General features: G+C 49.1%; 1 protein-coding gene across 3 annotated transcripts in view; it reads left to right on the top strand.

Annotated features, from left to right (window-relative positions):
• DIP2A (disco interacting protein 2 homolog A) overlaps window positions 1-23331 on the top strand; it is a 117499-nt gene that overhangs the window by 69444 nt on the left and 24724 nt on the right. For all 3 annotated transcript variants that reach the window (XM_036766992.1, XM_036766993.1, XM_036766994.1), the window contains 9 exons: window positions 3133-3256; window positions 3412-3521; window positions 3888-3990; window positions 7059-7123; window positions 7371-7464; window positions 7861-7980; window positions 14311-14425; window positions 16145-16284; window positions 21803-21939. In XM_036766992.1, coding sequence (XP_036622887.1) covers window positions 3133-3256; window positions 3412-3521; window positions 3888-3990; window positions 7059-7123; window positions 7371-7464; window positions 7861-7980; window positions 14311-14425; window positions 16145-16284; window positions 21803-21939 — 1008 coding nt within the window. The remainder of the gene's footprint in view (window positions 1-3132; window positions 3257-3411; window positions 3522-3887; window positions 3991-7058; window positions 7124-7370; window positions 7465-7860; window positions 7981-14310; window positions 14426-16144; window positions 16285-21802; window positions 21940-23331) is intronic.

Genomic DNA, 23331 nt, shown 5'->3' with positions numbered 1-23331 from the left:
ATCCCAGAGCCCCCTGGGACACACCTGGGTCTTGGTTCTGGCCATGCCAGGGCGTCAGGCTGGCTGAGGAGATGTCACTTTAGTTTCTTGGCCACTGTTTGGTTTGACAAGAACTTCAGGGTTTTGGTGAAATAGGTGTGTGGGAGCTGGGTGGCCTGCCTCCTGTGACTGCTCCATCGTAGCAAGAATACAGCCCTCCTGTTCTGTTCTCTGTGTGGGGGAGGGAAGGGCACAAGCATTTATGAAGCACATACTTTGTGCCAGCGCTGCTCGAGCACCTTACACGCAAGAGCTCACTGGATTCCCTACCGTAGCCCTGGGAGCTTGGTGCTGTTAGGATCTTTACTTTACAGTGGAGGAAACTGAGGCAGACAGGCAGTCACACAACTAGTCCATCTATGTCTAAGACAGGATTTGAACTCAGGTCTTCCCTCAGCCAGTTGGTTTGGATTCTTTTTTTTTTTTCTTTTATACTGGAAAACTTTTTATTGTAGGTGGAGTGGGATAGGTGGACACAGTTTAGATGATTCCAATTTTGTTGGCAACATCTAAAGCATCGTAGTCTGGAGCAAGTCGGACATAGGCCTTCTTCTCTCCATCAGGCTGGATCAGTGTGTTGACCTTGGCCACATCGATGTCATACAGCTTCTTTACCGCCTGCTTTATCTGATGCTTGTTGGCTTTGACGTCCACAATGAAGACCAGGGTGTTGTTGTCCTCAATCTTCTTCATAGCAGACTCAGTGGTCAAGGGGAACTTAATGATGGCATAGTGATCCAGCTTGTTTCTCCGAGGGGCACTTTTCCGAGGGTATTTGGGCTGCCTTCGAAGTCTTAGTGTCTTGGGTCGCCGAAAGGTGGGGGATGTTCGGATCTTCTTCTTTTTGTGGCTGTGGACACCCTTCAACACCGCTTTCTTGGCCTTCAAGGCTTTGGACTTGGCCTCTGTCTTGGGGGGGACAACGGCTTCCTTCTTCGCCTTCGGCGCCATCTTGGGGGAAAGGCTAGTTGGTTTGGATTCTACAGAATTTAGTGTTTGTTGAGTCATTTTTCATACATGTCTGATTCTTTGTGACCCTCTTTGGGTTTTTTTTTGGCCAAGATACTGGAGGGATTTGCTATTCCCTTCTCCAGCTCATTTTATAGATGAGGAACTGAGGCAAATAGGATTAAGTGACTTGCCCAGGGTCATACAGCTGGTAAGTGAGTGGGGCTGGATTTGAACTCATGAAGATAGTCGGAAGACTTTGCTGTGCCACCGCCTACCTGCCCAAACAGAATTTGATGCTCTACCTGCAGTCTCATTATTATGCTGATTAAGTCAGCTTTGGGTGCTCCACCCCTCTCCAGACCCTCTCTGAGAGCAGAGCACTCCACACCTCCCAGGCCTCCTGTTCTCAAGGGCAGAACTCTGGACCTTCCACTGGCCAGCGGCCCCTCCCCTGCTTTCCAGCTTCCTGGTGGGTTGTCTTCCCTCTTTAGCTTGTGAGCTACTTGAGGGCAGGGGATGTCTTTATTCGTATGCCTGCTTGGAACAGTTGTAGGCGCTTAATAACTGCTTCTTGTATTGCCGACCTCTGGTAGGGCACTCTGTGCACATCTAGCTGCCTCTAGGAAAGCATTTGTCAGATTCGTGATAACAAAAGCCTCCTTTGTTAGCTCTAGCCCCATGTCCTAGCCTGTGAATGCTGTGTTGCTCCCCCCCCCATTTCCCCCTTTTGCCTGCCCTCTCTCTTGTCTAGAAGGCACCTCCTTCCAGAGCGTGGGGGCTCATCCTTCCCAATCTCAGCTGTGCCTGTGGGTCACATTTGCCCGCTATCATTAGTGTCTCCAGCCCATCTCTCTTCCAGCCCACACTATGGATGTTTAGACTTCCCCTTCCATGGAGACCATGGTTTTTATCATTGTGGGTGGTGCTTTTCTTGACTTCTGTCTCTTGTGAAATTCTGGGTGTCTCCACTGCTGTTCTTCACACTTTGCAGGACTCTCTTGTGTATAGGGCTTGGTGGCCTGTGGAGACAGCTTTAACTCTCCCCTTTCCTGTTCAGTTCCAAGCTCATTTGGTTAGATTTGTAAGGTTCCATCCACCTTATTAGATTCATTTGCTCTCAAGCCAGAAGAGTGGACATTAGTCTGATACTGTTAGCTCTGGCCCACAGATCCAAATCTCCCTCCTGGGCACCACCTTCTTAACCCTCATCTGCTCTCCTCTTCCAAATCCCTTGCCTTGGTGGGCCCACAAAGAAGGAAATCCCGGATGGACTTGTGACCCACAGCCTGGTTTCTTTGGTGGCATCACTAGAAACACAAGCCTGCCATCCACTTTTATGGCTATCGGGAAGTACTCTGCCTCATTCGGGACATGCTTCAAGAAGATGTGTCAATCTCGGTTATTGATTCCAGGACCCTCCTCTGAGCCTCCTGTGGGGGTCTCTTTGGAGGAGAGCTGGCCACTCCCTCTTCCAATATGCCGGCTTCTCCCTTTTCAGAAAAAGCACTGATGTATTGATTGTTCAGCTACAAGGAATGGATGGAGATGGATGAAAGAAGCCCTTGAGTGGTCCCAGGTGTGGGCTGAGTGCTTGGGAGGGCAAACAGGACGGTGAATACAGTGTCTGCTTCCGAGGTGCTCACCCCCGTGTAAGAGGGGACAGCAGCACTCAGAGGAGCTTCGCCGCAGGGGATGGGAAGGTCCGGAGATCCCCTGGCTCCCTTGTTTGGAGCAAAGAGCCATGTCATTCCTCCAGAGCTGGGGGAGGCGCCAGGGGAGGAGTGGCCCTGGTATGGTTTTTCCCTCCTGGCGACTGTGGACGTGGTCAGGGTTTGGCGGTCCTCCTTCCCTTCCCCCACCCCCCCACCCCCTGCAGTGTGCCGAGGCAGGCCCGGGCCCCACTCTGTCCCATTGCAGTCCTTTTCACTTTTAGGGGATCCTGGATTGTCCCCTATTATCTGGAGTTCAGAGGGCAGTTCTCTGAGCTCCTGTCCCATCAGTACCATGACTCGGTCTGAGAGCCCCACACCCATGAGGCCTCTAGCTAGGGCAGGGTCACCGCCAACATCGGACCCCCCCAGCTGGCTCGTGCTGATGTTCTTGTTTATTCTTCCTAAAGCTTACCAGTGTCGTGTTTTTTAGGATGCTGGGAGCCAACAGATTGGCTTTCTCTTGGGCAGTTGTGGGGTGACACTGGCCCTGACCACCGACGCTTGTCAGAAGGGGTTGCCCAAGGCACCAACGGGAGAAGTGGCCACATTCAAAGGTATGAGGTCACCACTTTGGGCAATCCCTGAAGTCAAGAAACTTTGGAGGCCCTCCCTTCAGTCCCACTGGGTGTGGGTGTCCTTGGGGGGACCAGTCAAAGAGCATCTCTTTCCATTTTGATTCCCATTGTCCCCTTTTTGCTTTCTTTTGAAGGCTGGCCTCGCCTAGTTTGGTTTGTGATAGATGGGAAGCATTTGGCAAAACCGTCCAAGGATTGGCATCCCTCAGTGCGGGATGCCAGTGCTGACACCGCTTACATCGAGGTGAGGACATGTCTTGGCTTATGGTGAGTGGAGAATTAACTACATCATGGCCTACTGACCTCGTAGGATCCAAGTCACAATTATTTAGAATCCAGTGATTTCTTTGTTGTCTTGCTACCAACATAGCACCATGCCCAGTCTTTGTTCAGGTTAACACTCACCTCCTTAGTGACCATTTAGTTCATGAATATTTGTATTTATGATGGAAACACCGCTTGCCAAGTTCTCAGCTTATAGAACCACCACTTGTCCTCCATGAAGCATAGAGTTCAGGCCTTGTCTTTTCCATAAAGTTCTAGCGAACGCTGTGTGGTTACTTAGCTGTGAAAGCGTCACGTAAGGTTTTCCTGAAATGCTCTTTTCCAGTATAAGACGAGCAAGGAGGGCAGCACGGTCGGGATCACCATATCGCATGCCTCCATGTTAGCTCAGTGTCACGCGCTAACCCAAGCCTGCAGTTACTCAGAAGGTAAGTCATCTGCCCCGTAACCCCTGGGCTTGCCTGACAGGCTGGGCCTTAGCCAGCCCCTTCAGGGCTGGGAGCAAGGCCCTCAGCTGGAGCCAAAATCATCTTCCACATTCCTCCTCGTTAGATCTACCTCTGTCTCTTAAGTGACCCCAAATGCATTGCCTCCTTCCCCTGGCCTGCAGACCTGCAAAGATCACGTTCCCAGTGGAGTCTTCGCCTCCGTGGGCTGAGCATGACTGGCTCCTTACATTAACTCTGTCCCCAGGCTTGGTGCCCTTGCTGGCCATGCTCCAAACTTGTCTGTTTTTCCGACTTAGCACAGTGCCAGTAACTGCTTTTCAGAGTCAGCTGAAGGGAGTCACGACTCTCTTAAGATCGCCTGACACTGCTTTGGGTCTTTGGGCCATGCTGCGTCTGCCCACCGACTCATTCCAGGCCTCTCCTGTCTTGTACTCGAGCGCTCGTTGCCTTAAACCTGTGGGTCACTTGTCCCCGTGCGCCTCATTCTCATGGCCTTGATGAGCCGTTGATTCAGCCTTGTGTTTTCATTCCTGATTCTCTCCTCCTAATTATGTCAGTTATGAAGCTTAAAAACAGGTCACCTGTATCTTTCTGAACAAAACAGGGTCAAGCCGGCACACATTTATGAAGCTCCTACTTTGTTCCAGGCATGGGGACGCAAAAAAAGAAGCAAAAGGCATTCCCTGCTGTCTCAGGGTTTGTGGTCTGATGGGGGAGACAGTGTGCAAACCGGATACAGGCAGGATCAGTAGGAGGCAGTCACCAAGGAAAGGCACAGGTGGTGATGGGAACCAGGAAAGGCTTCTTGGAGAAGATGGGATTTTGCCGGGGCCTTGGAGGAAGCCAGCAGCAGTAAGGGAGGAGAATGTTCCAGGCCGGGAGGTTGGACAGCCAGAGAAAGGTGCAGGGCCGGGCCAGGGTCTATGGCTCCTTGTGTACCTTCAGGAAGAAAGGCACGAGGCTGCCGGCTTTGCTCGGTTCTCAGAGCAACCTGGGATTCAGTTAGGCGACTTGGCGGTGCCTGTTGGCTGGTCTGGGCAGCACTCACTTTCCCCTTTATAATCCCAGAGTCCAGGGAGACCTGTGAGGATGGTGGGGCACGGAACCCAAGAGGGGTGCCTGTGGCGGCTGGTCATCTCTCAGGTTTGAGCTTCTTGGCCTACAGGTGAAAGCCTGCCTCTAAGTGCAGAGAAAAGGCCAAAGCTTGCAATGAATGCCGTTTGAGAAGAAGACGTTTGCCACATGCTTGCGTGTGTCCATGTAGGCCTGGACCTCTCCCCCAAAGGGCAGCTAGGGCAAGGCAGAGTGGTGAGCTGGGTGTGGTGCCTCTGAGCCACAGGAGGTGACTGTGCCCCCAGGGAGCAAGGCACAGACCCTGGCAATGTGGAATTAAATTCACCCACCATTGCTTAAGTGCCTGTGCTATATGGCGCTCTCTGGGAGGACCTAGAGAAACCAAGATGAAAAACCCTTTGGGCTCTGAGTGGAGGAAACTTCAAGTCTAAATAGAAAGAAGGGAAGGCTAGTATGGTGCAGGCTGCCATGGAATACCCAGGCCAGGCCCTGTGCCCCTAGGCCTGGTGGCTGGAGGCCCAGTCTTGGAGCTGCTGAGGCAGTGAGGTGGCCCAGTCAGTAGCACACAGGGAATGGGGTCAAATCCTGCCTCAGACACTGAGCAGTTATATGACCCTAGACAAGTCACTTAACCTGTGTGCCTCAGTTTCCTCAGCTGTAAAATAGGGAGCCAGAATCGGCTTCCACATTCCTCCCCAGTAGATCTACCTCTGTCTCTTAAATGACCCAAAATGCATTGCCTCCTTCCCCTGGCCTGCAGACCTGCAAAGATCACATGCCCAGCCTCCCAGAGTTGTCAGGATCAAATGAGATAATGATTGACAAGCCCTCAGCACAGTGTCTGGCACATGGTAGCCTCGCCGTTAGTATTTTTAATAATTACCGTTATTTTTGTCATTGTGTGAGCTGGTATCGTTGCTGCCACATGGTGCTGTGAGTAGAGCCCTGAGCCTAGAGTCAGCAAGACCCAAGGTCCAATCTAGCGTCAGACACGTGGCAGCCGTGTGACCCTGGATGAGTCCCTTAACCTGTCTGCCTCAGTTTCCCCATCGGTAATGTGGGAATGATAAGAGCCCCAGCCTCCCAAGGCTGTTGTGAGGATCAGACGAGAAGATGGCAGTAAGATTTCAGCACGGTGCCTGGCACGGTGCCCGGCTATCACCGTCATCACCAAGTCTGCCTCCGACTGCAGCTGGCACTGAAGCCAGGGGCAAGGCTCAGAGGGCTGCTGGCAGGTGGGAATCGGTGGCCTTGCTTATCTTAGGCTCGTCGGCTCGGGTGCTCGTGAGAGGACAGGCCAGAACCAGGCCGTGGGGATCCGTGTTCCTTGGGTGTGCAGCGTACCCTCTGGAGGCAGTTACTGCAGCTGGAGCAGGGGCGTTCTGTCGAATTTACCTCGATGTTGGCAGAGCAGTGGAGAAAGCTTTTCTCATAGGTGGAGAGGTGGCCGGATGAGCCGCCAGCGGGCAGGGTCACAGCTGTTGGCACGGCGAGAGCCCCGAGAGTCTCTGCTGGCTTCCCATCAGCTCCCAGGAGAATGGACGCCCTGGAGGCCAAGGGTTATCTCGGTTCTCTGTCTCTGTGTCGCCAAGGCTTGACATGGCACGTGGCACAGTGTTTGATTGAGTTTGCTTCAGTTCATACATGTAGGACTGATGCCAAATGCCTGGGCTCCTGGCTGGTGAGAGGTGCTCGATTTAAGGGTGAAAATGTTGGCTGGTGCTTCCAGCAGAAGGCAGCCATCACAGAGCAGGAGCCCTGGAGCACATTTGCTGTTTAACTAAGCGTTCATATCAAGAGATCTGGAAGCCAGGTTTGGCCACGCCACCTTGAGTTACAGGAGTGTGCTGTCTTGGAACACGGGGGGCCTGTGTCCATGTTTGCCCATGACCAGTTCTGTGCAGGGCTTCTCCCGGAAGTGTTCAGGGCTTTGGCGGGACATGGAGCTTTTAACACTCTCTATTTGCTTTCAGCGGAAACTTTAACCAATGTGCTGGACTTCAAAAGGGATGCTGGCCTGTGGCATGGAGTCCTGACTGTGAGTGTTGCCCAGTCAATCTGCATTTTGGAATAAGCTTACTAATCGCTTCCTAGAAAACAAAAAGTCGGTCCTGTGTTCTGGCAGCATGCAGTGTCTTGGTTGTGGAGTGAGGGGTTTGAGTGACGCGCCTGGCATTGTGTCGAGACAGGCCCACTTACCCTTTCTGCATGCGATGATGCCTGTCGTGCCCCTGGGTAATGACTACCCTAGGCCCCAAATAAATCAATGCTTTGGGTTTTTTCAGAGTGTCATGAACCGAATGCACGTTGTCAGTATTCCTTATGCCCTCATGAAAGTGAATCCCCTTTCGTGGATCCAGAAAGTGTGCTCATATAAAGGTAATTACACCCTCTCTGAGTTCATCCTTTCAAACAACCACCTTAAAAAATAGCCAAAGCAAGGGACTGAGGATGTTTCTCATGGAGCTGAGTCGTGGCCGGCCTGATCTTTCCATCCCCAGCAGAGCCGGCAGCTGATGAGACGAGCTCTTTGATTGTGGCTGAAATTCTGCCTGTTGCATTTTAAGAGCATTATCTTGAGTACTGCTTAAGATGGGGATTCCCAAACGAATGCCTCAGCTTCATCCACTTCTGGTCTGAATTATTCTAAGACCTCTAACTTGTTGGTTGGATCTTGATACTAACTAAAAAGTGTGCACGTGTGTGCTCTGTCTGTGCGTTCCCTTAGTCCTTCCTGTTTACACGTATCTGCTGACACTCTCCTGTCCTTGGCAGCCCGGGTGGCGTTAGTCAAATCCCGAGACATGCACTGGTCTCTCCTGGCCCAGCGAGATCAGAGGGACGTCAGCTTGAGCTCCCTGCGGATGCTGATTGTAGCCGATGGAGCTAATCCGTGTAAGTACAAGGCCGGGATGGGAGAAGGGAACAGCTTCTAGACCTTCCCCTGTAGGTTTTCTTGGAATCTTAAGTGTCCTCTCCAAGGTGGTAGGTGAACCTGTGAAGGTGGGAGGGGTTTAAGCAGCTGGATTCTAGTGGCCTCATTTGTTTGTAATTCATGCTTTATGATTATTAATATGGAAGGTTCTGGTTACTCATTTCCTTAACATACCCCAGAGAGAGAGTCAATTTGGTCTTCATCACTGGATAGCTATTTCACACTAAATCTATGAAATAGGCTTTTTTGTTTCTGGTGCAAATAATGAGTCAGCCCATCAATAAACACTTATTAAGTGCCTACTGCATGCCAGGCACTGTGTGCTAAGAGCTGGGTGTACAGAGAAAGGCAAGAGGCGGTGCCCTCAAGGCACTCCTCATCCAGTGGGAGACATGTACTGTGTACAGACAGGGTTTTCTGCATAAGACAAACCAGGGAAAGTGCTATAGTCAGGAGGGGCTGGGGCAGGCTTACTGGAGAAGGTAGGATTTTAGCCAGGACTTAAAGGAGACCCAGAAAGTCAGTGGTCAGAGTGGAGAAGGAAGAGCCTTCCAGGCTGGGGGATGCTCAAGAGATGCCCAGAGACAGAGATGAAGGGTCTTGTTGAGAGAGCAGTTGGGATGCCGGGGTCACTGGATCTATCCAAGAGTATGAAGAGGGGGCTGGCTTAGGAGGGGCTTTGAAGGCCAAACAGAGCATTTCTCTTTGATTCAGGAGGCAGTAGGGAGTCACTAGAGTTATTGAATTATGGGAGTGACATGGTTGGACCTGCACTTCAGGGAAATTCCTTTGGTGGCCAAGTGGAAGGGGGAGAGCCTTGGGGCAGGCAGAACCCCCCCCCCCCCTCCCAGCAGCCATTGCAGTAGTCCAAATGTGAGGTAGTGAGGGTTTGCACCAGGGTGGGGCAATGTCAGAGGAGAGAAGGGGGCATATTGAAAAGATGGTGCAGAGGTGAAATTGATAGGCCTTGGAGCCATATTGGATCTGGGGGATGAGGCATAGTGGGTAGTTCAGCATGACTCCTAAGTTGGGAGCCTGAGGGACCAGGAGGATGGGGTGTCCTGAATGGTAATAGGGAAGCTAGGAGGGAGGGTTTAGGGGGAAAGAGAATGAGTTCTGTTTGGGACACGTTGAGTGTAAGATGTCTGTCTATGGGACACCCAGTTTGAAATGTCCACTCTCTTACATCCCTTACCAACTAAATGGAGCTGTGTGCCCAAGTCGTTTTTAAGTGAGTGCTTAGTACAGATCTTTGCATGAAATAGAGATGAAATGATGAGTATTGGATATATAATCAACCTCAGACTAATGAAGGCAGAACATTCACTTACCAAAGATTTAGCCCAACCTCATAGGAGTGGCTTTAGACTTGGTGTTGAAAGTCCGGGGTCTTGTCTTGCTTCTGCCATGAGAACAACGTTGGGCACGTCTCTCAGCCTGTGTGCCCTCATCTGTCAAATCAGAAGGCTGGAATTGGTTATCTCTGAGTCTGAAAGGAAGGAAAGGTCAGTCCCAGCTGTGACTGAGGCAAGAAAAAAGCCTTCAAGGGCAGGTAGGAGGATTTCAGCAGAAATCGATTTCACAAGGGAGGGCTGTCATGAACAGAGATGGCAAAAGGCTGGTCACATTCAGGGAATTTGGAACGAATGAACCTGTGGAGAGGCGAGATGGGAAGGGTTTTCAGTAGGCATGAGAAGGAGTGATTTGTCTAAAGAGATGTTTTAGGTGTTCGTTGGCTGGCACCCAGAGGGAAGATAGTGGAGTTAGGTTAGTCTGGGCATGAAGTGTTGAGAGCCTGAATCTAGATAGATGGTTGTGAAGTAGGAAGGGAGGCAGGGGAGGGAGGGAGGGAGGGAAGGACGAGGGAAGGAAAGACTAGTGAGCCTAGTTCATTTTGGATGTTTGGGTGAGTGGTGAGGGAGGAGTCGGGGGAAAGCTACAGGGAGAGTCATTTGTGGGGAATGATGAGTCTGGCTTTTTAGTTGATTTGGGGGTGATTGTGGAACTCTAGTGGGGAGGACAGGGCTTGACAGTGCAGAGCTAGAGTTGATGCTCAGCTAAAGGCCTCCCTCGGCCATCAAGGCCTTCAGCCTTAAATAATTTTTCTGAGGGGGAGAGTGTGGGTCAGATGCAGAGGAGATCAAGGGTGAAAACTTGGTCACCTACCAGAGAGAAAGTGGGAGCTCCAGGCCACATTGAGAGGCTGGAGAACAGCCAAGGGATGATGTTAAAGGTGCTGGAAGGATCTCGGGGGCCCACACCATATGAAGTTGGCCGAAGAAATTGGACATACTTAAGTTGGATAAAAGAAGCCTTAGGAAAGACATGCCAGTTACCCTCAAAAACTCCCATGACCCCTCAGTTGTCTCCCCAGCAATCTCCCCTGCACTGGCCACTGTCCCTTCTCCCCATCTTGACCCCTTGGTGAACCAGTTCAACTGTATGCTCCTTGAATCCCAGGCCCCCTCATCATATCACCAGTTACACCTAGCCTTGGATCACTCCCACCATTTATCACCTTCTGTCCTCCATACCTGCTGCTGAATGAAGGAGGAGAAAATCGTGCCACCACTCTGCTTGGGTCCGCTACAGATTTCTGTTGTACAACCTCAGCTGGGTCCTCACTGCTGCCAGGCAGGCCTACCATACCTCAGCTCACTGCCCCACCCTCCACCGCAGCTCTCCCAATGCTACCATAGCTCCCTCTTCCCACTGACTCTCTTGGCTGAGACCCTTGCCTCATATTTTACAGGAAAAAAACAAGGCCATTTGCTATGATCTCTCTCTTCTCTCCACTTCCTTATCTGTCACTCAGGTACCTTCTGCCCCTCTCTCCTTCAGCCCTGTTTCACTCCTTACCCAGGCCAACCCCTCTACCTGCTCAGGTGATCCCATTGCACCTTGTCTCCTCTCTCTGTCATCCCCCCCCGCCCTTATTTTCAGTCTCTCCTTCTCTACTGACTCCTTCCCTACCACCTACAAACATGCCCGTGTCTCCGCTGTCCTGAAAAATGCCCTCATTTAGCCCCTCTATCCCTGCTATCATCCTTTATTTCTTCTGCCCTTTGTGGCTAAACTCCTAGAAAAGCCTGTCTCCACCAGTTGCCTCCACTTTCTCTCCTCTCACTCTCTTCTTAGCCCCTTACAGTCTGGCTTCTGACCCCATCATTCCGCCCACACTGCTCTCTCCCCAGTGACCGGTGATCTCTTAGTGGCCAAGCCCAGTGGCCCTTTCTCAGTCCTCATTCTCCTTGACTTCTGTGCAGCCCTGGATGCCATGGATCACTCTCCTCCCGAATGCCGCTGCTGCTCTAGAGTTCTGGGGACACCCTACTCTCTCTTCTGGTTCTCCTCCTCCCTCTCTGACCACTCCTGTCTCTTTTGCTGTTTCTTCTTCCATATTATTCCCTCTAACCGTAGGGTCATGGGGGATCTCATTAGCTTCCATGGATTTAATGACCATCTCTGTGCTGATGATTCTTAAATCTGCCCTTCCTGCTCCATATTCTGCTGACCTCCATTCTCCTATCTCCGTTGGCCTTTCAGACATCTTAAACTGGATGTCCAGTAGATGTCTTAGGCTCAACATGTCTCAAATGAAATTTATTCTGTTTCCCTCTAAGCCCACCTTGTGGCTCCCTTCCCTGGGACTATCCACGGCATCTCCAGGCTCCTTACTGTCCCTAGCCAGGCTGTCGCCAGGGCCTGTCAACTCATGCCTCCATCATCTCTTGAATACGCCCCCTTCTCTGTTCTGACACTGCTACCACCTTGGTTCAGGCCTTCATCCCTTCACGCTTTGGGAATATTGCCTTTTGTAATGGTCTGCCTGCCTCAAGCCACTGCTCACTTTAGTCCGTCCTCCATTCAGCCATGAGAGTGACGTTCCTGAAGCTCAGATCCAACCATGCCACCCCCTTCTCGGTAAACTCTGTTGCTTCCAGGATCAAGTACAGAATGCTCTGTTTGGCCTTCAGAGCACTTCGTCACCTCCCCAGTCTCCTTTAGTCCCTGACACATTTGCTTTGATCCAGTGACCGTGGCCTCCTGACTGTTCCATAAACGAGATGTTCTGTTTCTTAGCTCCAGGCATTTTCTCTGGCCATGCCTAATGCCTGCCCTCACTCCTGACCTCCCTGGGTTACTGTAAGTCCCAACTAGAATCCCACCTCTGGGAAGCTTTCCCCATCCCCTCCTGTGCCTTCCCTGTATTAATTATTTCCTGTTCATCTTGTATATAGCTTGATGATATGTGTGTTTGTTTGCATGTTGTCTCCCCCAGTAGAATGTAAGCTGATGGAGGGCAGGGACCGTCTTTTGCCATTTTTTGTATCCTTAGCACTTAGCATGGGGCCTGGCACGTTTGGATTGATTATGCTTTCCTCCAGAATCAGAAGTCAGTAGTAGAATTGTTGAAAGAACCTGGCTCTAATTAAGGCAAAGATTTCTAACACTGAGTCCTCCCAGCGTGGAAAGGGTTGCTTTAGGCAGAGGCTAACGGTGACTGCTTGTCAGACTGAAGGAGAGAGGATTCCTGCTGAGAATTGGTTGCACTAGACCAGAGCTTCTTAAGCCCCTTCCCCACTCTTAGATTCTCTGAGGAGGAGGAGGAAGAGGATCCCAGAAAAGGCAGGAAAAATGGCCGGAGAGGTAGGAAGACAACTAAGCTAGCCCCACGTCAGGGAAGCCAAGAGCAGGGAGGGTTTCATGGAGGACGAGACAGCTGGTAAGATGGATATGGCACCAGGGTATCAATAGGCAGCTTTCAGATGAAGCGATCAAAGCTATCTGTAGTAGTATGAAAAAGTCATGACTGATGAGAGAAATGCAAATTAAAACAACTCTGAGCTGCCACCCCGCATCGATTGGATTGGCTCACATGACAGAAAAGGAAAATGATAAAATGTTGGAGAAGATGTGGAAAAACAGGCACGCTAATGCACTGTGGGTGCAGTTGTGAACTGATCCAACCATTCTGGAGAGCAATTTGGAGCTATGCCCAAAGGGCTATTAAATGCTATATACATATATGTGTGTGTGTGTGTGTGTGTATACCCTTTGACCTAACAATACCACTGCTTGGTAGTCTGTATCCCAAAGAAATCAAAGAAAAGGGGAAAGGGCCTATATGTTTAAAACTGTTTGTAGCAGCTCTTTTTTGTGGTGGCCAAGAATTGGAAATTGAGAGGATGCCCATCATTTGGGGAATGGCTGAACAAGTTGTGGTTTATGATTGTGATATAATGTTCTTGTACTGTAAGAAAGGATGAGCATGATGGTTTCAGAAAAACTTGGAAAGATTTACATGAACTGATGCTGCGTGAAGTGAGCAGAACCAGGAGAACACTGTACACAGTGACAGTAACATTGTACGAGAATTAACTGGAGTGACCTCGCTCTTCTTAGCAATACAGTGACCTAAGACAGTTCAGAAGGACTCATGATGAAAAATGCTTTCCACCTCCAGAGAGAGAACTGAGGAATCTGAGTGCAGACTGAAGCAGACTTTTTTTACTTGATTTTTCTTGTTTGTTTTTTTTTTTGGTCTGTGTTTTCTTTCACAACATGGCTAATACAGAAATATGGTTTGCATGACTGCATGTATATATTAAATTGCTTACTGTCTCAGTGAGGGGGGAGGGGAAGGAGGGTGGGAGGGAGACAATTCGGAACTCAAAATTTAAAAAAATGTTAAAAATTGATTTTACATGTAATTGGGAAAAAAATGAAGTATTTTTAAAAAGCTGTATGTAGCCCTTAGTTATTCAGCTTTTAGCATTGCCAGTGTTGGTAACAAGAGGCTTTGCTAAGCCCTTTTGTGTGGCTTTTAGGCAAAATCAAGTCATATCTTTTGTCCTGCAGCCAATGAAGAGCCCTTTCATCTTCTTCCCTGTCCCCCCCCCCCCCAGCTTTAGGTGAGCAGTCTAAAAATGACAGAATGTTGTTGAAATACCCTCCCATTAGAGGGATTTGGGGATAGTGTAGAAATGGCCCAGGGGGGTGACTGTCCTTTTCCATGTGTGTAGCGCTTCCTAAATAGCCAGCCTCAGTTGAGGGGGATGATAGGGAGATGGCCACCTCCACATCCAGAAGGCTTGTGCCTGTGTGTCTACGTGGAAATACCCACATATGAAATCAGGGTCCCTTACCTCTAGGGGTCTGCTCAGGAGGGACGATCACCATGTCCGCTTGTTCTTGTGACCTCCTGCATTGCATCTTCGGTGCTGATGATGTCTTTGGACCAGCCCCTTTTAATCCCTCTTTATTTCTTGTTCTTTCTTCCCACTCAGGGTCAGTATCATCCTGTGACGCATTCCTCAATGTCTTTCAGTCCAGAGGGTTGAGACCCGAGGTTATCTGCCCCTGTGCCAGCTCCTCTGAGGCGCTCACTGTTGCCATCCGCAGGTAACTTTGTGGAAGGACTGCAGCACCCCATCTAAAGGCCTCCTTGCCTGCCTTAAATGTCCCCTGTCTCTGGGCTGAGTCTGATCAGGGTGCCCACGGGGACAGAGGTAGAGAGGACCAGCCCGCAGGTGGAAAGGTCCATGGGCACGAACAGGAAGAGAGGAGGGTTGACTTGGGCAGCAGCATTTGTGCCCCTGCTGATCATGGTCTTCTCTTCTTCCAACCCCATGTAAGCCATTCTGCCACATGGCGGACAACAGCAGGGACCGGGACAGACTAAGGGCCTTCCAGAATGCATTTATTTCTTTGACTATGATTTTGAGCTGTTTGCTCTTAAAATGGTTTTTAATAAAATAAAAACAAACAAAGCGTTAGCCTTTTGGTAACCCCAGAGGATTTCATGGCCTTAAGACAAAAGACAAGGGGTCCTTTGGAGACCATCAAAGAGCTCACCAAGCATCTGCCCACGTGGGTAGGTCTCTGTGACATGTGGTGTAAAGAACACAGTCTGCCCATGGTCGTTGCCCTTGGTCAGTGACATGCTTGCTCAGGCTGGCATCATGGTGGCCTCTCTCCTTCATTGTCCCTGACGTAGGACCTGCTGTCTGGGTGATCACATCTTTCACTGCCTCCCCCAGCCCATTCCAGAAACATCCACCAGGAGTCAGATGTGCACCAGTCTCTAAAACTTGGGATCATTTCTAGCTCACACATCAGAGAATGTTTGAGGTGGCTCAGGTTCTCTGCTCAGTCCCTGTATTTTTAAGGTCGTTGAGAGGGCAGGTGTCTCACCTGAAGTTAAATCCAGCTAGACTCTTGCCCAGGTGTCCCCAGAGCTCAGTCCCAGCACTGCAGTCCTCTCCCTCCTCTCAGCTGTGGGAGGGACAGTGTCACACTGTTAAGCCTGGGGACTGTTTTCATCTCTTTTCCTTAGGACAGCAAGAAGTCTGTGGCCAGGTCTCTTTATCTGGCTTTTCCCACTGACTGTGTCTGTGGTGTGCTGACTGCTGTCTAGACCTGTCTGGCCTGAGTGGGGGAGGGCAAATTAAGCCAGTTCTAATTGATTCTGTTACCCAGTGAACTGTAGCCTACAGGGCTTTCGTTCCTCCCTCCAAAAAACCCATTCTCCAGTTTTTACAAGAATTGTCTGACAGTTGGCCACCTGGGCTTTCCTTCTATAGCACACCCTGCCTGGGGCTTGGGGCATTGGTCTTCACCAAAGCTCCGAGGTCTTGCTGGATTTGCCCGTTTGAGTGGGATCAAGCTGTAATGGAGAGCGTTCTGGGTTCCAAGACAGCAGCTCCCAGGTTCTAGCCTGCCTCAACCATTCACAAGATGTGTGGCCATGGGTAGGTGTCCAGACCTCCCTAAGTCCGTATGTCCTCATCTTTGAGAGGGGGAAGGTGTGAGGCACAGACGCGCTTGTGGGGTTACCAGCTGGAGGTGACACATGAGGTGCCCAGGCTGGGCCAGCCTGGAGCACTGGGGCAGGGAAGGGCCCTTTGCCTACATCACCTCTAGTTGATAAAAGTGGTTTCCTTTATTTTGGGTTCCCACGAGCACTTGCATTTACAAGGATCTAGCGCTTCATTTAGCATAAGACTTTGCTGACTGTTCTGTTTGTCTGTGATTCCTTCTGTTCTCTTCTCCTTGGGGCAGGGACCAGAGCTGGAAGAGAGCCCTGGGTAGTCACAGGCTGCCTTTGCCTTTGTTTTTCAGGCCCCCTGACTCTGGTGGCCCTCCCCCGGGCAAAACTGTTCTATCCATGAACGGCCTCAGCTATGGCGTGATCCGAGTGGACACAGAAGAAAAGTTGTCTGTGTTAACCGTTCAGGATGTTGGCCAGGTCATGCCTGGAGGTGAGAAGGGTCTTTCCAATGCCAAATAAGGATCACTAGTGGGAAGTAGCTATGGAGACATGCTGCCTTTCTTCTGGGAAAAAGGTGGCTTGGGAACTGCTTTTATAACTATTTCAATCCAGCTTGTCTTGGTTTTGAAACAAAATCTGGCCCCAAACAAACCTCACTGGTTTTAGTTTAAGAAGAACTTGGGAGAGATAGAAGGAGAGTCACCCTCCTTTTCCAGTGGAAGAGGCAGGAGAGGCCAATTCAGAACCATAACCTTGTGGGCACCATCTACGCATGGGCAGCCCTGGGCTCAGAGATTCCTCTCCCTACGTTTTCCAGAGTTAACAGTGATTGCACTGTGGGGGAACACTCTTGCTTACCAAACTTGTCTGTGGCCCCAGAGAGGTAGGGAAGTCAGACAGTCCTGGGGATGTCCCCCACCCCAGTTTATCACTTGGTCTTTGAGCGACAAGATCCAGCTCATTGAAACAGGCACTTTTGAATGAGGAGTGAAATTGTTCACAGAATTCTTCCCCCAACGTGGAGTATGTCTTCCCCTGGGAGAACTTGCTCCCAGAGAGACAGATCTTTGCTGCCCCCACTGCTGGGGGAAAGAGGAGAGTGGCCTGGCAGTCCAGGCCTCAGATGGGAGAATATCAGATGCCTTCCCCCTCCCCTCCCCCTACCTGTGCACATATGCATGGCCATGCTTAGGGGCACTGGCAAAGAGGCCACGGGAGAGAGCCCCAGGAAGTCTGGGATTCTGCTTTGCTAGCAGTGCATCAGCTGGTTAGCTGTGAGGCCATGGTTCACGTGTCTAGATAGTCCAAAGCCTGATTCTGCTTACCCGGCTCCCCCTCTCTACCTGTCTCCATTCCTTTGGGCCAGACCATAGCTGATGAGTCTCTGCACGTTTAACCAGGAGGGGCCTCCAGCCACAGGTGGCATGGTGGTGGTCTCTGCTGCCCTGGCCTTGCCTTCAGGTCCCTATGAGCTGGGCAGACTGCTGGATAGCTGATGTCCAGAGCTACCCACCCTTCCCCAGCCGGTGGGCAGCCAGGGGTTCAGGTGCCTTGGGCCTCCTCTGGTGCCCCTGGATGGCATCTTTTAGAGGGGAAGTGCTCATGAGGAATCAGAAGGCTCTTCTGAACCATCTAGTCAGGATCTCTGTCTTCAGATGGAGCCGTGATTTCATCTAGGAAATAAACCCAGAGAAAAATAGTCCCTGTCCTCAAGGAGCTTACAGCCTACCCATAAAGGGCCAAGGTACCATGCCCTGAGTCCCACAGCAGAAAGCTTCCCAAATTGAGGGTGCTGATGCACACACTGTGGGAGTCTTGCCACCTTCTCCACAAAGTGGGGATGCTAATGTGCACATCTTGGGAAACTTACCACCTCTTCTTTAAAGTGGGGGTGCTGGCCTACACGCTGTGGGAGTCTTGCCACCTCATCTCCAAAGTGGGGGTGCGGAGTCTTGCCACCTCCTCTTTAAAGTGGGGGTGCTGGCCTACACACTGTGGGAGTCTTGCCACCTCTTCTCCAAAATGGGAGTGCTAGGAGAGGATTCTGGGAAGATGGTAGAGTATATTAGAAAATTTCTAGCTCTCCAGATTTCCTCCACAAAAAAAGACAAAACGTCAGCTCAGAGTGAACCTAGAGCAGCAGAAATAAACAGGGAGTCGTGGTAACGTAGTTGTCTTCCCTAAGACAGCTTGATAAGACTCCAGGGTGGAGGTTTGACCTGAGTGAAGTAGAATCAACAAACAACAAACCCTAGGGGCTGCTGAGTTGGGAGGCAGCCTGAGCCTTAGGAACCTCATAAACAGTGTCTGAGGATGGCTGAGTAGAAGACTGAAGGATCAAGCACCGCCATGCCGGGGCATAGGCCTGGTGAGTGCCCTAGCAGAGGAGCAGGGACCCTGCTGGCTGTAGGCACTTTTGGGGGCAGAGTCCCTGGTTTCAGTTCCAGGGCAGAGAGGACAGCTGTAGTTTGCAGCCACCAGAGGGACCACAGGGAGCAAGAGCATTTGCAGGACAGCATGGCTGGGGGCCCTACCTGTGGTTTGAGGGTAGAGAGGAGTGCTCAAGATTGGGCCCCTGGGCAGAGCTTAGAAAATGACAGTAAAAAGGACCTGAGGCCAGAGGCATCATTCCCTATGCTTGGGACTAGAACTTGATTATAATAATAGCTGCTAAAAGCAAATTAAAGCAAAATAAAAATTAAAAATGAGTAAGCAAAGGAGAAAGGACCCAACTATAGATAGCTATTATGGGGATAGAAAAGATCTGGGTTCAAATTCAGGGGAAGATAGTGGAGCTAAAAAAGCCACTCCTTTTTCAAAGAGAAACATCAAATGGTCCCAAGCCCAAGAAGAGTTCTTGGAGGAACTTTAAACATCAAATAAGAGAGATCAAGGAAAAATTAGAGGAAACAAAAAGAACAAGAAAATCAAGAAAAGTATGGGAAATTATGAAAAGAAAATCAACTGGAAATAGAGAATCAAAAACTTAAAGAAAAAAATAATTCCTTGAAAACTAGAATTGGGCAAGGGAAAGCTAATGATGTTATAAGACACCAAGAAATAATGAAACAAAAGCAAAAGAACGAAAAAATAGAAGAGAATGTGAAAAACAATCGATTCGGAGATAAGATCAAGGAAAGACAATGTAAGGATAGTTAGACTACCTGAAAGTTATGATCAAGAAAAGAATATTGATACGATATTACAAGAAATTATCAAGTAAAATTGCCCTGAAATTCTAGAACAAGAAGGCAAAGCAAAAATAGAAAAAAATCCACCAATCACCTGAAAGAGATCTCAGGAGGAATACATAGCTAAGTTTCAAAGCTCCCAGGTTAAGGAAAAAATATTGCAAACAACAAGAAAAAAACAATTTAAATATCAGGGAGCTACAGTAAGGATTACACAAGACCTAGCAGCTAATACATTGAAAGACCATAGGTCTTGGAATACTATATTTCCAACGGTAACTTACCCAGCAAAGTTAAGTATAATCCTGAATGAAAAAAAAAATATGGACATTTAACAAAACTGAAGGACTTTCATGTATTTGTGACAAAAACAGCAGAACTTAAGGGAAAATTTGACATATAAGATCCAGGAGAGATAAAGACCAATTATAAGGGACTCAATAAGGCCAAACTGTTTACTTCTCATATGTGAAAATGTTATCAGTACTCTTAAGACTGTCATCATTATTTGGGTAGTTTGGGCTGAGCTGTATATGGCGTGATTCTTAAAAATACCTCTAGGGAGAGATAAAAATGAGTAATTATCTTATACAAACAAGGCATGAAAAGAAGGATTGATATAAAAGAAGCATGGGGGGAGCGATGGTGCTGGAACCTTACTCTCATCCAAAATGGGTTAAGAAGAGGGAACAAGATACATCTAGAAGGGTACAACAGTCTTCTAAATTTAGAAGAGGGCAAGAGGATAGGGCAGGGGGAGAGGATAAAGGAAGGACTTTTAGAAGGGTGGGTAAATTAGGAATAGAAGGGCAAGGTTGTGTAGTAGAAGTAAATTAGAGGAGTGAGGAGGGATAGGATAAATAGGGAGAGAAGGATAATGAGGAAAAATAGGAAGGAGGGAAATACACAATAAGTAATTGTAGCTTAGAATGTGAATGGGATGAATTTACCCATAAAATGGAAACAGCAGATTAAAAATCTGAATGAGAGATACATGCCAAGATAAATAAAGGACTGGAGTAGAATTTGTTATGTAATAAAAGCAGAAATAATAATCACAATCTCAGACAAAGTTAAAGCTAAAATATAATTAAAAGAAAAAAATAGGAAAGCTATACTTCATGTCAGCAATATTATTCAATATTGTTTTAGACCATTTAAAATACCTAGGCAGTATAAAATACCTCAGAGTATTTTATACTCTCCCAAAACAGACACAGGAGCTACATGAATATAAACATGAAGCACTTTTTATGCAAATAAAGTGAGATTTAAATAATTGGAGTAATATTTATTGTTCATGGGTGGGTAAAGCCAATATAATTTAAAAAAAATGACAATTTTACCTAACTAATTTATTCAATGCCATCCCAATTAAATTGCTAAAAAGTATTTTACTAAATTAGAAAAATACTAACAAAGTTCATTTGGAAGAATAAAAGATCAGGAATTTCAAAGAAACTAAGGAGAAAAGATGTAAAGGAAGGAGATTCAGCAGTATCAGACCTTAAACTATGTTCTAAGGTGAGAGCATTATTGAAGCGAAAAATGGATAATTTTGATTATTTCAAATTAAAAATTTTTGTATAAATAAAACCATTGTAGCCAAGAATAGAAGGAATGCAGAAAATTGGGAAAAAACTCTCATGGACAATCTCTCAGATAGGTTGTGATTGGGTTGGAATACTGCTGTGGTGTAGGGAATGACGAGCTGGTTGATTTAGAAAAACATGGAAAGACTTGGAATTACGAAGGAAGATGCTCCGTGCTTTCAGGGAGACAGGCGACAGGAGGAAGTAGGCAGAGTGCAGTGTCACGTCTCTGTGTAGGTGTGGATGCTTATGGATGTCTGGATAGATCATGTATGTCCGTGTGTAATTGCAGCCTCCTGTGGTGCTAGGGTGGGTGGGGAGTGGAGGAAAGAAGGAAGGTAAAAAGTGCCTGGCAGGAAGCAAAGACACGCTGGGCAGCTGTGACGCGGAGGGTAGGACTCAGCGTGCAGGTTTTCTTACAATGGAAATTAACTGTTTGATATTGAATCTTCTCTCAGATTCTGTCGTGTATGTGCAAATGTTCTCTTTTTTCTTTTCTCATTTTGGATTTAAAATGAAAAATGATTTTTAAAAAATACAAAGTGGGGGTGCTGACACGCGCACCGGGGGAGTCTTGCCTCTTCCTCCCCAAAGTGGGCGTGCTGACGCTGGGGGCGTCTTGGGGCTCCAAGGAGAGGAGGTCTGCCGAGCGCAGCATGGCCACCGCTGTTATTACTCGTCCCAGGCTTCCTCGGCTTCTTGCCGCCTCCCCTCTCCACCCAGCTCTCCTTTGCTAGACTGAACCCCTTGAGGGCGGGGCCTGCTCTGACCTGTCTCTGTGCCCCCAGCTCAGCGTAGGGCCTCAGCCCGGGGAAGCAGTTCCTGAATGCTTGGTGATTGGCTAGTTGACAGTACTCTCCACCGCCATGTGCATGTTGATGCTGGGGCTGTGGAATCGCGTTTTCCGTGATGATTACAGGTGAAAGCTGAAGGGCTTTTCAGAAATAGCACAAACAAATTTAAACTCTCTGTCTCCAAAAATCCTTGTACCGTGCACTCCTAGAGGGCAGGGACTGTCTTTTGCTGCTTTTTGTATCCCTGGCACACAGTGGGTGCTTAATCCATGTTGATCGATTGATGGACTGAAAAGACGTGACCCCCAGGTGAGGCAGCACGTGCCTGGGTCTTCTTCCTGCGCCCTCTCTGTGCCCCAGAAAAAGCTTTTGCTTTGTGTGTCCTGGAGTGGGTGAGCCTCTGTGTGACTTGGGCTTTCTTTGTTTTTCAGCCAGTGTGTGTGTGGTGAAGGTGGAAGGCACTCCTTATCTCTGCAGAACAGACGAAGTGGGAGAAGTGTGTGTCCACTCTGGAGCCACTGGGGCTGCCTATTACGGCCTGCTCGGGATCACCAAGAATGTGTTTGAGGTGTGTCTGAAGGCCCCGCCGGGCCTCTCTTGTTCACCCCGGCAGGGACTGGCCGGCAGCCTCTCCCTGGGTCTCTCCTCACTCCACTACATTCTTGGCATAGCTGCTAGATTCTTCCCCAGGCCTAGGCCTGCTCAGAGCCTCTGCAGGGCCTAAAGTACAGCCTTAGCTGGGCTGAGAGGCCCCATGCTGCCTGGCCCAAGCATTCCTTCCCTTTTCAAACTCTGCCTTCCAGGCTGTCTGTGCTCTTCTCCATGCCCCGAGCCCAAAGCCTTCCAGGCCCAGCTCCTACTGTATCACCTCCAGGAAGCCTCCCCTGACTGCCCTCCCCTCTCTTTGTACTGACAGTGCTGGGCATACTAGGCTTGGAGTGGGGAAGGTCCCCATCTCCAAATTTGGGGAAGTTTCCATTAGCCCCTGATGGACATGGTTAAAGCTCATTAGACTGAGGCTAACGCTGTGAGAGAGGCGAGTCCTGTGGAGATGCAGGCTGTTTCTGACCTTCGGTCATGGCAGGATCCACTGGGCAAACAGCAGCGAGCAGGGTTGGCAGATGGGTCAAGGAAGTAAGAGTGTGGGAAAGGCAGAATGTCTGTGGAGTGCCCCTACCCCCCTGGTGCTGTCATGCCACATGGTGTAAGGCTGGAAACGTAAAAGTAGAGTGGGCCTCCATGCCTCTGGCCTCCTCCTTCCCGTGGAGCTTCTGTCTGCCCACATGGGTCAGAAAAGCACACAGGGTAGGCAAGAACTTTGGGGTCCAGGGGAGCCTCCCATTTGGCCATAAAGAAGTAGGCTGGCAAAATTCACTGCTCGCTCTCTCTCTCTCTCTCTCTCTCTCTCTCTCTCTCTCTCTCTTTCTCTCTCTCTCCCCCTCCCCCTCCCCTTTCCTCCCTCCTTCTATCTCTCTCCCTCCCTTCTTTGCTTCCCCCTTTCCTGGTGCTCCCCTTCCCCATCTTCCCAAACCAAACCTGATTGATGTCCTTTTAGTTTTGGAAGAAACTGGGTTCTGTGTGTTCAGAGAGATTTTAAAAATCCTTCCCCAGGATTGACTTAGTCAATGTTTGTTGAGTAAAATGCCCTCTCTTGTGTGAGCTTTATTCTTTATATCAATGAAACTCTAATGGAAATAGTGCTTTGAGTGCTCCTTCCATTCCAAGGGGAAGACGGTGGGTCCAGAGATTACTTTTTTATTTTTTAGCCAGACTCTGTAGACTTAGAACCATAGCTGTGATTAGACAGCAAGCAATCACCACCTGCAGGAATAAACTACCACCTGCAGGACAGACTTTTGGTCACTTGAACCTTAAGATTATCTCACTAAGTTTTTTTTTTCCCACTTGTTTTTATTTATTTTTAAAATTGATTAATTTATTAATTTTTAGTTTTCAAAAT

Source organism: Trichosurus vulpecula, chromosome 7, assembly GCF_011100635.1.
Source record: "Trichosurus vulpecula isolate mTriVul1 chromosome 7, mTriVul1.pri, whole genome shotgun sequence".
Taxonomy (NCBI): Eukaryota; Metazoa; Chordata; class Mammalia; order Diprotodontia; family Phalangeridae; genus Trichosurus; species Trichosurus vulpecula.
The sequence above is the reverse complement of the archived record's forward strand: the minus strand, read 5'-3'. Positions and strand labels throughout refer to the sequence as shown.